A 12,773-nucleotide genomic window follows, 5' to 3' on the forward strand; every position below is an offset into this window, starting at 1 on the left:
AGAATAAATTGTATATTTTGCTTTTTGAAACTTATACTTCCATAGTTCTATGAACCTTTAATATTATTCCTTAAGAAGCCACAGTATACAACATTTCTGGAAAGGACACACAATGCTATGAGTAATTATCTCTGAGAACAAGGACATGTCTTCACGCTTTACCCTTTTATACATTTTGTGTGTTTACCATGCGTATTTATTACTCTTCTAATAAATAAGTAGATAAATATGAGATTGTATAATCCATTTGGTTGGCGTTTCATAATTCTAAAGTCTATATGTTATTAAAGACCTTGATATATGTTTCTGATTCTGTACTTCTACATAATTGTTATATATATGGCTCAAAGGCTGTGTAAGTTCAGTGACTGCATGTTACCATTTTAAGTTCTGAAATGTTTGAATCAATTTATAATGCTATCCTAAGAATATAAGGGTATTAGTTTTACTCATTAGCATCACCAGCATTAGTTGTTGGAAATGAGTATGGGTTTTGAAATGTTAGGACAGATGTGGATAACAGAGAGCTGTCAACTGTCTATAGTACTCTTTGTGTGTGTGTGTGTTGCAGTAATAGTTTATTTTTATGTGGACCTTGAAAAATATGTAAAAACTTTAAAAACTTTTCGCCTCCCCTCTTCTCATGTGAATAGAATCAAGCTATACAAGTAGCCTGGGATCGCCAGCCTGCATTTTTGAGCTGGGTGGAAGGCAGGCATTTTAGTGATCAAGGTGAAAATGTGGCTGAAATTAACCGACAAGTTGGTCAGAAGCTTGGACTCTCAAATGGGGAACAGGTAAGTGCATCATATGATCACAGTAAGTTTCTTCCAACTTTATGTAATATAGCAAGGAAAATAAAAGTTAAGATTTTTTTTAGAGAAGGTGAGATCACACCTAATTTATATGCCATTATAGCTAGTCTAGGAGATTCAAGCTGACTTATTTATTGTTAGATCATTATCTTATAGTTTACCGTGCTCCCAACTTAATTTTTTATTTTACTGTGACTCATTTTTCAAGTCTTTAATTTTGTTTTTGATGTTATTTTTCTTTATGGATTACTGGGTTTTACTTACTATTATTGGACTTCGTTTCATTTGTTTCTGACATACTGTCTAATCTTCCATGGTCTTACTTGATTTAAAAAAATCAATTCTAGATGGAATTATTATTTTTTCATTTTTGGATTCCCTTATGCATTTAATGTGCTTAAATTGTAAACCCCCAAACTTAAAGACATGTATCTATTTTTGTTTTATGTTCATCAATTTATTCCTTTAAAATTTTTTAAACTATAGAAGTAATGTGTATTCATTGTAAGTATTTTACAATTGAAAGTAAAAAATGAGTGTTTGCCTTTTTCCCAACCCTAGCTTCAAAATGAATTTTTACTGTTTGGCAGGATCTCGCTAGATCTTTAGTATTTAACAAATGGGATTATACATATTCTCTGCAACTTTTACCCCACAAAATATATCAGGTACCTCTTTTTATATAAGACAGACAGTAAGCATTGAACCTTTCTCTATTGTAGCAGTGCTGATCTCCCAAAGAATCATTGGAAGAAACAGAAAGTGGCCTGGCTAGCTCAGGAGTCCTCAGTTCTTGGTAGACAGGAATTTCCTTGTGCTTCCTCAGAATCAGTCTCCTGTTCAGTAAGGAAGGTACTGAAAGGAATTTCATTGAGGAATCTGAGAAAGGCGCTCAGCAAAATTCTGCTGCAATCCACAAAAGCAGAGAGGAAGGGCTGGTTACTTAGAATATTTAACATGCCAAGTCTTTGAGGTCACTCCCTTAAACCATGGATATGCCTTTAAAAGGGGAACGGAAGCAAGATGGTGGACTCTAGCTTATTCAGACATACCAACATTGGTTTGTTCTGTAGAATAGAGTGAGAGGGTATTTACTTCTAGCTGTGAAGGATTTTACTTTTGCATAATTGTTCTTGATTTCTTTTTTAGTGTATTTTTCACTTTTCTGGAAACAGCATGGTTTGAAGTTATGAAACTAACAGTTGTAAAACATCTGGAAATAATGAGAGTGTATGTTAGATCAAACTGTGGCTTGACCACATTGTCATTTCTTCTTGTATTTTTTCCTTACATGTCTTCCTTTTAATGATTATCTTTATTGTTGCAAAATGTGTGTTGCGCTAGGTTGTATTTTTCTTTGTTTTATAATTAGTTGTGAAATAATTTTTCCTGAAATGGTGAGTATATCAAGGCCTAGCTAAGAATAAATACTTAAAATTTGTCACACAAAAGACTATATGCACACTCTCACACACCAAAAAAGATAAAAAGGTGACCTTTTATTTCCTAGGGATACATAAAATAAAAGCTTTGGCAATTAGTTTTAAATTTTCAATTTGTTTCTAGGTGTTTCTCAAGCCATGTTCCCATGTGGCCTCTTGCCAGCAAGTTGAAGTAGAACCCCTCTCTGCAGATGACTGGGAGATCCTGGTAAAAAAAACAAGATAAAATGATCTCATTTTAAAGTTCAAGTGCTTCAAAATATCTGTAGAGTTCTCTTTTCTGGACTTTCTTGTGTCTTCTGAGGTGGTTGGAGTTATAAGAGAGAATTGGTGGAGAGCTGATGTATGACATGAGGATTATAGAGACTGACATTGTACTGTGACTCCAGGTGTGCTAGCGCACACCTGTGATCCCAACCTCTCAGGAGACTGGGGTCAGAGGGTCACTTGAGCCCAAGAGTTGAAGGGTGCAGTGAGCTGTGATCATGCCCCTGCAGTCCAGCCCGCATGACAGAGTGGGACCCTGTCTGCAAAAAAAAAAAAAAAATTGTACTGTATTTGGGTTCCATGTTAAATGAGTAGATTTAGCTGTGTAAGATGATGAGTATGTTAATGTATTTCACTATAGTGCCCTTTTTATTATCTATTTGTATCCCATATCATGCTGTATACCTTAAATATACACAATGAAATTTATTTTCATGGCATGGACAAAATGTAAAGGGAGTTGATTTTTTTTTCTGTTGGTTCTAGGAGCTGCATGCCGCTTCCCTTGAACAGCATCTTTTGGATCAAATTCGAATAGTTTTTCCAAAAGCCATTTTTCCTGTGTGGGTTGATCATCAAACTTACATATTTATCCAAATTGGTAGGTGCTATGTCAATATCTGCTTTCATGCTCTACACCACTGTAGCCCTGAGTCCAAAGTAGAAATGAACATGTACTCATGAACTTTATTCTCTACACAGTTTCACTAATGCCACCTGCCACTTACGGAAGGCTGGAAGCTGACACCAAACTCCTCATTCAGCCAAAGATACGCCAAGCCAAGAAGAATGCATTTGCAAACACAGAGGATGCCTGTGGGAAATTTCATAATTATGGGGGATACCAAAAAGGAATGACAGAGGAAATTCCAACCAAGCAACTTCAGTCAAATACTGTACAAGTCATGGGATCTAATAAAACAGAATCAGAGATTTTGGTGAACTCATCATCAACCTCAGGCTTATGGACTATGATAGGAAACATTTTTTCTTTTGGATCTAAGAAAAAACCGGAGACATCCTGGGGTTTAACTGAGATTAGTGCATTCAGAAATGCACAGTCAGAGGTGGTTCCTCTAGATAATATTTTCAGAGTATGTAAATCTCAACCTCCCAGTATACGCAGTGCATCAGCAACGTCTGTCTTTCACAAACACTGTGCAGTCCATGTGTTTCCGTGGGACCAGGAATATTTTGATATGGAGCCCAGCTTCACTGTGACCTATGGAAAGCTGGTTAAGCTACTTTCTCCAAAGCAATGGCAAAGTAAAACAAAGCAAAATGTGTTGTCACCTGAAAAAGAGAAGCAGATGTCAGACCTACTAGATCAAAAAGACATTAACTCAGATCATAGTGAAGAAGCTGGTAAGGCCTGTGTGCTACAGGTAGTCTGGAATGGACTTGAAGAATTGAAGAATGCCATAAAATATACCAAAAGTATAGAAGTTCTCCATCTTGGGAAAGTCTGGGTGGGTGGAAGTTTTGTAAATTATTGGGGGGAAATTTTATGTTGCTTAAACTTCCTCAAAAGTATTAGTTAGAATATTTTGTATATAGGGCAGCGCCTGTGACTCAGTGAGTAGGGCGCCAGCCCCATATACCCAGGGTGGCAGGTTCAAACCCAGCCCTGGCCAAACTGAAACAACAAAAAAATAGCCGGGCTTTGTGGCGGGCGCCTGTAGTTCCAGCTGCTCCGGAGGCTGAGGCAAGAGAATCACCTAAGCCCAAGAGCTGGAGGTTGCTGTGAGTCCCGTGACATCATGGCACTCTACCGAGGGCGATAAAGTGAGACTCTGTCTCTACAAAAAAAAAAAAAAAAGTATTTTGTATATAAATTGAAAGCCAATAAGAAAGAAAGTATCGGGCGGCGCCTGTGGCTCAGTGAGTAGGGCGCCGGCCTCATATGCCGATGGTGGCGGGTTCAAACCCAGCCCTGGCCAAAGTGCAACAAAAAAATAGCCGGGCGTTGTGGCGGGCGCCTGTAATCCCAGTTACTTGGGAGGCTGAGGCAAGAGAATCGCGTAAGCCCAAGAGTTAGAGGTTGCTGAGAGCCGTGTGACACCATGGCACTGTACCCGAGGGCTGTACAGTGAGACTCTGTCTCTACAAAAAAAAAAGAAAGAAAGTATCTAAAGGTTCTGGGCTGGGGTGGGGGGGGCACAATTTTGCTTATTAGGGCAAAGCCCAAGTTCAGGTAAAGATTATGTATTTATGGCCAAATAAGCTTGGACAGTACAGGCCCAGAGAGGTCAAAATTACTTGCCTGACGTTGCATAGCTAATAAGTGATAGAACTAGGATTCAAGCCCAGACATATTGGCTCTGGATTCATGCTCAGCTCAGAGTGCCCTACAAAGCTTCACGGGTCTTAATGTTTGCAGATTTGTTGCCAAGTTCTTGAAAGTGAAGAAAGAACTTGTTACATACTGGGGGAAATGCCCAGTGTAGAGAGAAATCCGTGGCATGAGATAACCTTCCTGCTCCCTGTGATGGCACCTGGGCTGGAATGCACCCAGGAATGGGTTAGCCTGTTGAGATCTGCTCTCTAACTTGAGTATAACTTGGAGAGGAAGTGGACAGGGTAACCAGTATTCTACCTCCTTATCCTCACCCCTCAAATATTAATGCTAAATGTTAAAAGTCTTTATTTCTCCCTCGTATTAGAATACAGGATGCATAATAGACTGGCCGTTACTCTGTTTCAGAAGATTAAGAATGGGCCTCAGTCCTTTCCAGCTTGTAAGGTTTCAGTTGGTGCAGTTAGTCTGATGAGTTTTCCTTTGTAAGTTCCCCGATGTTTTCACCTTACCGTTTGTGGGAGTTCCTCTTTCACATTAACTTTCATCAGGTTGATGGCTCTATGTCGTGTGATCGCCTCTTGACTATGACTCTCCCAGGAGTCTGTTGTACTTCTAGTACCTAGATGTCCAGATTTCTAGCGTGACCTGGGAAATATTCCTCAGTTATTCCCTCAAATAGGTTTTCCAGCCCTTGTGTATTTTCTTCTTCACCCTCAGGGATTCCTGTAATTCTTATGTTGGCCTCTTTACATACTCCCATATTTTTCATAGGCTTTGTTCGTTCCTCTTACTTCCCTGTTCTTTCTCCCTGACTAACTTGTTTAATTCAAAGGTTTTGTCTTGTAGGTCTGAGATTCTTCTGCCTGGTCTAGCCTATTCTTAAAGCTTTCCACTGTGTTTTCTATTTCCCGAAATGAACTTTTCATTCCAGAAGCTCTGCTTGATTTTTTTAAATAATTCAATTTCTTCAATGAATTTTTCTTTCATTTCCTGCATTGTCTTTGTGGTTTCTTTATGTTGGGTTTCTATTTTCTCTTGTATTTCATTAAGCTTCCTTACAATGCATATTTGAAATTCTTCCTTGGTCATTTCAATATTTTCATTTTGGGTGATTTCCATTGGTATGGAGTTATTGTGTTCTTTTGGGGGTATCCTTTCAATCTGATTTTTTTATATGTCTGGAGTTCTTTTGCTTATTCCTTCTCATCTGGAGAAGTTGTTGCTTCTTATTTTTGGATTTTCTTTTGTTTCTCTGTTAGCTTTAAACTGTCAGTTTAAGAGATACCACTACATCCTCAAATTCCGAATGTCAAATGCTGAACTCATTAAGATTCAGTTGGTACTGCCATTAGATGGACACATCCTCTTGTTTCCTTGAAATCATGTGGTGAGGATAGCGTGAAAAAGTCCTGATGGTCGCAGGCCTGGGAACCAAGTTGAGAAAGCAGTAAGAAGTCTGCACTTCCCTCTCTACTTTAAAGATTGAAGGGCCATAGGCAATGAGAAGTGACAATAGTTGAAATCAGATACTAAAACAGGCTTGACTTGAAAGATCAAAATAAATCACTTGGAGATATGACTAACAAATTAACATTGACTTGAGCCTTTATTATTCTGTGAAGTATAGTGGATTTCTTTAAGTTTTTAAGTCAGGATATGCACCTTAGAGTTTTTATTTTGTGCTTTTTTCTACCAAGAGAGTTGCCTTTATGACTTTCAGTGTTTATATTTGAGATGAGAAAAATTTTGAACATCCTTTATTGAGATAAAATTTAAAGTATATAATTCAGTCACTTTTAGTATATTTCAAATTTTACCCTTTGCCTTTTCGATTAAGTTTTTGTCTGGATTTAGTGGCACCTCCTGCACATTGACTGATGGGCTTTGGCCATTCCAGCTTTTTCATTGGCTCTCAGCTTTCATAGATGAAGACTGCTTAAAGATTGCAAATAACGTTTAATTTGACTGTAATTGTACTGTAGTTTAAAAGATGATTTTTGTGGATAGAGTCAAATACAGTTATTTAAAGCTCTAATTCTGAAGAATATGTGAAGGGAAGGAAATAAATCTGTGGGAAAATTTAAATATTTATGGTATAGTAGTATCTGCACATCCGTCTGGTTATATACTATTGCTATCGTCTGAATGTTTGTGCGTCCCCCCTCAAATTCATGAGCTGAAATCCTAATCTCTAAGGCAATGGTATTAGGAGATGAGGACTATGTAAGGTGAGTAGGTCATGAAGGTGAAGCCCTCATGAACAGGGTTAGTACCCTTGTAAGAGAAACTCAAGGGAGCTCATTTATCCCCTCCTCAATGTGGAATATAGCAAGAAGACCCTGTCTGTAAAGAGGACCCTCACCAGATGCCGTATTTGCTGGCACCTTCATCTTGGACTTCCCAGACTCTAAAACTGTGAGAAATAAATTTCTGTTGTTGATAAGCCACCCATTTTATTGTATTTTGATATAGCAGCCCAAACGGACCATGACAACTATGGGTTTCTGGGATAGCTTCTATAATTTCACCTGAATTCGTAGAATACGAATTATGCTATGAAATATTTCCCAATCAAGCTTTGAATATACTTAACGTTTTTGTTTATGTATTTTTAAATTTCAGATGCCAGATGACCTGATGAAGAGACTAAATATAGAAATGCATGCAGTAGTCAGAATAACTCCAGTGGAAATTACTCCTAAAATTCCCAGATCTCTGAAGTTACAACCTAGAGAGAATTTAGTGAGTTCAATATATATATTATGTCAAAATTCTCTTACAGGTGTTTTAAATTTTCTGGTTGCTTTAGCTGAGTGATAAGGATGTTGTACTTCTTTTTGATAGAAAGACAAAGAAGTCTTTTCTTAACATGTGTTAAGATATATATAACATAAGATATGCCATTTTAACCATTTTTAAGTGTACAATTAAGGGGTATTAATTACATTAATAATGTCATGCAACCATTACCACTGTTTTCAAAATTTTGCCATCACCCTCATAGAAACTTTATATTCATTCAGCAATAACCCCTCGTCTTTTCTCCACAGCCCCTGATATCCTCTAATCTATGTATTACTTCAAATTTGCTTATTCTAGATATTTCCAATAAGTGAAAGCACATATTTGTCCTATGTATCTGACTTAATATACTGAAAGTTCATCTATCTCGTAACATGTGTCAGAACTTTACTCCTTTTTATGGGTAACTAATATTCTCTGTGTGTGCCACTTTTTTTTGTACATTCATCTGTTGATGGACACTTGGGTTGTTGGCTATTGTGAGTAATTCCGCACACGTTGTGTGCAAGTATCTGTCTGAGTTCCTCTTTTCAGTTCTTCTGGTTATATGCCTAGGAGTAGAATTGCTGAATCATATAGCAGTTCTGTGTTTCATTTGTTCAAAAGCCAAAAGGTCTTTAATAAACGATAAATATATATGTTGTGCCAATGCAAATTGGATAATTTTGGCTTTTAAGGGAATGATATTTTTGCTGTACCCATGTAATTTTTAAAAATGTCTGCCTTGCTTCAATATTAATATTGCAGCTTTAAAGAGTACTAGACTGTTTTACTTTTCAACTCAGTTATTTCTTTGGAAACTAGTATGGTCAGGAAATGAGATATTGAACTTAATTTAACGATATTTTTAGGCCAGGCATCGTTGCCTCTTTTGCACTTTGGGAGGCCTATTTAGGAGGATCACTGAAGCCCAGGAACTAAAGACTAGCCCGAGCAACATAGTGAGATCCCGTCTCTACAAAAAATAGGAAAATTAGCCAGATGTGGTAGCACATTCCTGTAGTCCCAGCTACTGAGGAGGCTGAGCCAGTAGGATCACTTGAGCCTTGGAGTTTAAGATTGCAATGAGCTAAAGTAACACCACTGCACTCTACCCTGGGCAACAGAGTCAGATGCTGTCTCAGAAGCAAAACAAAACAAAATTGTTTTAATATAGTATTACCATTTGTATCAGTTTGAGTTAGCAGTTCCCACAAATTTTAAAAGAGAAAAATTACTGTTGTATTATATATTCAAGAAAGTGAACACACGCACATCCACACACAACTCCAAGCCTAGAATTGAGGATTTTGCTTTTCTCCTCTACAGTGGAGGGAAATGAGAGAGAATGGGGTTGGAGTGGGTATTGAGTGAGCCAAATTATGTTTTGTGTTTCACAGAAAAGGAGCATTTAAAACTCTTCCGCTTAACATAAATATTGCTCAGGCCCCACTGTACTCATTGTATGTGTATTAACTGTAATGTAAAATCCCAAATCTGTACCTATAGAATATGAAGATCATTCTCTGCCTTTGTTTGGAAAGATTTACATTTTATTAAAAGGATAAAATATAAAAAAAGACTTAAAGTTCAGATATGAGGATAATTCGTCATTATTCTTTTCTTTTCTCTGGCAGCCTAGGGACATTAGTGAAGAAGATGTAAAATCTGCGTTCTATTCATGGCTCCAGCAGTCTACCACCACCATGCTTCCTTTGATAATATCAGAGGAAGAAGTTATTCAGCTGGGAATTAAAGATGGTGGGTAAATTTGTTACTTTGACTTTTTTTAAAAAATACTTCTTTTTTTGCTTTATTAAAGACAGGTCTGACTCTGTCATCAGGCTGCAGAGCAGTGGCATGATTGTAGGTCACTGTAGCCCCGAATTCCTGGCCTCAAGTGATCCTCCCACCTCAGCCTCTTGAATAGCTGGGATGACAGGTGTGTGCCACCACACCTGGCTAGTTTTTTGGTTTTTGTAGAGAGGGGGTGCCCCAGGCTTGAACTCTTAGCCTCAAACGATCCTCCCACCTCAGCCTCCCAAAATTCTGAGATTATAGGTGTGAACCACTCTATCTAGCCAATCATGCATTTTTAATTGTTTTTCCAACCTGTGACACATATGAACAGTGAAATATGTAAAATTGAACAGTAGATTTTACATATTGAACAATGCCTTTAATTTAAATACATTTGACATTTAAACTGTTAAATTATTTCATCTCAGTTTCATACTAACTCTCCATTTACTACTTTCTTTTTAATAGGGTTGAAGGAGTTTTCTCTGAGTATAGTTCATTCTTGGGAAAAAGAAAAAGAAAAATATATTTTTCTGTTGAGTACCAATCTGCTACAGAAGACCACAATACAAGTAATTGCAAACCATTGGATATTTACTAAAACAATGCGCCATATGTGATTATTAATAAAGTATGAATTTCCTTTTAACACCTTGTATCCTGAAGTATGTTAGAAACCCACACAATAAGAGTAAGGAATAACTTGATTTAAAATATTTTATTCTATAATCTTTTAAAATTGTTTATGCAAATTATTTAGAGATGAATGTCTTAGCACAATAAAGCTTCAACAATAGAGTTAATTGTCTTAACTCGCAAATGGATTATGATTTAAAATTCTTCTACTATTGAAACAAAAGAAAACTTAGTTTTAAGGGTGTGATTTTAAAAATTTCTATTTTTACATGTAAGTTTGCCGAACATTTTTTTTGACAGTTCTTAGATTCTCAGCTTGACACAAATATTATCAGATCACTTTTCTTCCAGAAGTATTTTAAAAGTGGTCTTTTTAGAATATTATTTTTTAGTTAGGCTATTCATTCTTGTCATTATAGAATTAATAATGCTCTAGTTCAGAATTTCAGTGGTTTGTAACTAGACACTGTTTCTTTACTTTTAAAATATAATTGAAGCAATACAATTCAGAGAAAATACAAAAAGAGTAATTCTGACACAAATTATAATTGCACATAAAGATATATCTGCTAAATGTATTAAGCTGACTTTCTTTCTGTTTATTGACCATAAATATTTATGTTCCCTGGATGAATAAATTATTATTGTCAAGGGTGTTTTAAATAATTACCTTGCATGTATAATTTATCTATTCTCTCTGGCGTAACAGAATCAGCAGTTCAGTTTTCTGGGACCCTCAAAAAACAGGCAAAAGACATACTTTGAAATGTAAAACTGATTTTTCCTTGCTACCATAGGTCCTTCTAGATGCTATGGTAAAAGAAGAAAACAGTGAGGAAATTGACTTTATTCTTCCTTTTTTAAAGCTGAACTCTTTGGGGTAAGAAGTTATGGCCAAACTAGTACGTTTAAAACAGAGACGTGTTTTGACACTATGTCCGGCAGGCTTTTCGCGTGTAAATATTAAAGTGCATGTTAATGTCAATGAGTTGTCTTCCTAATGCATTAGTAGATATTCTTCCAAAGATTGTCTCTATCTTCACACCTCGTTTAGTATTGTAATTTGCCTAATCTTCTTAGATAACTACAAATCTAAAGCTTACTAGAAATTTTTCTTTGAGAGTTGATAATTTGCGATTATGTTGATTATCTAACAAAAAGTCACTAGGGGTATTTGTGTTAAGACAGAGTCTTTAAGGAGTTCTATTAGGGAAAAACTTTTAGTTACTGCATATGTTAGGAATCAGATTTGGCATTAATATTTTCATTGTCTTGCGTAAAAGAGAATTTCTAAGATTTTACTCTTTTAAAATTCATTAATTAGACTGAGAAGGAAAGTTTTAGCATTTTTGATAGCTGGATTTTATCCTGCTCCAGTCTTTTATCATGTAACAATTTGTGTATTTTGCAGAGGAGTGAACTCCTTAGGCAAAGCCTTCATGGAGCACATCACTCATAGCCTCCTGGGGCGCCCTTTGTCGCGGCAGCTGATGTCCCTTGTGGCAGGACTTAGGAATGGAGCCCTTTTACTTACCGGAGGAAAGGTGTGTACTTAAAATATGCTCACTGTCATGAATAACTTTTAATTTCTCTTTCTTTGGGTTTTAATCACATATTATATAGGGTTATTAATATGAGATATGGATAGCATTCATTTATTGACTTATATTTTTGTGTGCCTGCTATTAGGTATTGGGGGAATGATAATGAATTACTATATCAAAGGGTAACACTCTACCCAAGGGGATAAAAAAAAATGAAATTAAATGAGAATAAGTTTCATTTATCTAGAAAATTTATTTAATATTTATATTCCCTTCTATTAATATTTAGTGATGCATTATCTATTTTGAAAGGTAAAAATTTAAATATTAGTGATTGTTTAAGAAATTATAAAAAAATGAATTTTATGAGTATTTTATGTCTATGCACTGTAATGGACACTGGGTGTAGCCAGCTTCTAGCATATTACCAGTTTAAAGGAAGAGACTTATATTTCTGTAACACCTGCATATTCGGCCCAGCCTCTACAGTGAGGTATACTTATTGATTGAGGAGTCCGAATCTTGGTGGTTGCCACAATGACAGAAGATATTTCTGTGATTGAATATATTGCAAACTCTTATGAAAAATTATTTTCTAGGGAAGTGGAAAATCAACATTAGCCAAAGCGGTCTGTAAAGAAGCATTCGACTCTCTGGATGCCCATGTGGAGATAGTTGACTGTAAAGCTTTACGAGGTATGAATATGGTAACACACTACATGAATCCTTTCTTTTCTTTCTTTTTTTTTGAGACAGAGTCTCAAATTGTCACCCTGGGTAGAGTGCTGTGTGCTATGGCGTCATAGCTCACAGCAACCTCCAACTCTTGGGTTCAAGCAATCCTTTTGCCTCAGTTTTTCTATTTTTAGTAGAGATGGGGTCTTGCTTTGTGCTCAGACTGGTCTCAAACTGGTGAGCTCCAGCAATCCACCCCACCTTAGCCTCCGAGAGTGCTGGGATTACAGGCATGAGCCATCGGGCCTGGCCTACATGAATCCATTCTTTAGTAGAAAGATGGAAATGTTGTTATTAATATGATAAACACAAATATCATCTAATCTTTAATTTTTTTGTTTATTATACAGTGACTGAAATTTCTTAGAAATTTTAAGTCTTGGCCTTTCTTATGTTTTTGTTTTTGTTTTTGAGACAGAGTCTCACTTTATCACCCTTGGTAGAGTGTCATGAC

The 12,773-nt window shown here is 36.4% G+C and overlaps 1 protein-coding gene across 2 annotated transcripts in view; it reads left to right on the plus strand.

Annotated features, from left to right (window-relative positions):
- Positions 1–12,773, plus strand: part of PEX1 (peroxisomal biogenesis factor 1) — a 39,823-nt gene that overhangs the window by 5,137 nt on the left and 21,913 nt on the right. For both annotated transcript variants that reach the window (XM_053608921.1, XM_053608922.1), the window contains exons 2-11: positions 654–797; positions 2,382–2,465; positions 3,011–3,125; positions 3,227–3,993; positions 7,446–7,565; positions 9,242–9,365; positions 9,873–9,976; positions 10,838–10,920; positions 11,452–11,584; positions 12,184–12,280. In XM_053608921.1, the coding sequence (XP_053464896.1) occupies positions 654–797; positions 2,382–2,465; positions 3,011–3,125; positions 3,227–3,993; positions 7,446–7,565; positions 9,242–9,365; positions 9,873–9,976; positions 10,838–10,920; positions 11,452–11,584; positions 12,184–12,280 (1,771 nt within the window). The remainder of the gene's footprint in view (positions 1–653; positions 798–2,381; positions 2,466–3,010; positions 3,126–3,226; positions 3,994–7,445; positions 7,566–9,241; positions 9,366–9,872; positions 9,977–10,837; positions 10,921–11,451; positions 11,585–12,183; positions 12,281–12,773) is intronic.

The sequence above is a fragment of the Nycticebus coucang genome, chromosome 11, assembly GCF_027406575.1.
Source record: "Nycticebus coucang isolate mNycCou1 chromosome 11, mNycCou1.pri, whole genome shotgun sequence".
Taxonomy (NCBI): Eukaryota; Metazoa; Chordata; class Mammalia; order Primates; family Lorisidae; genus Nycticebus; species Nycticebus coucang.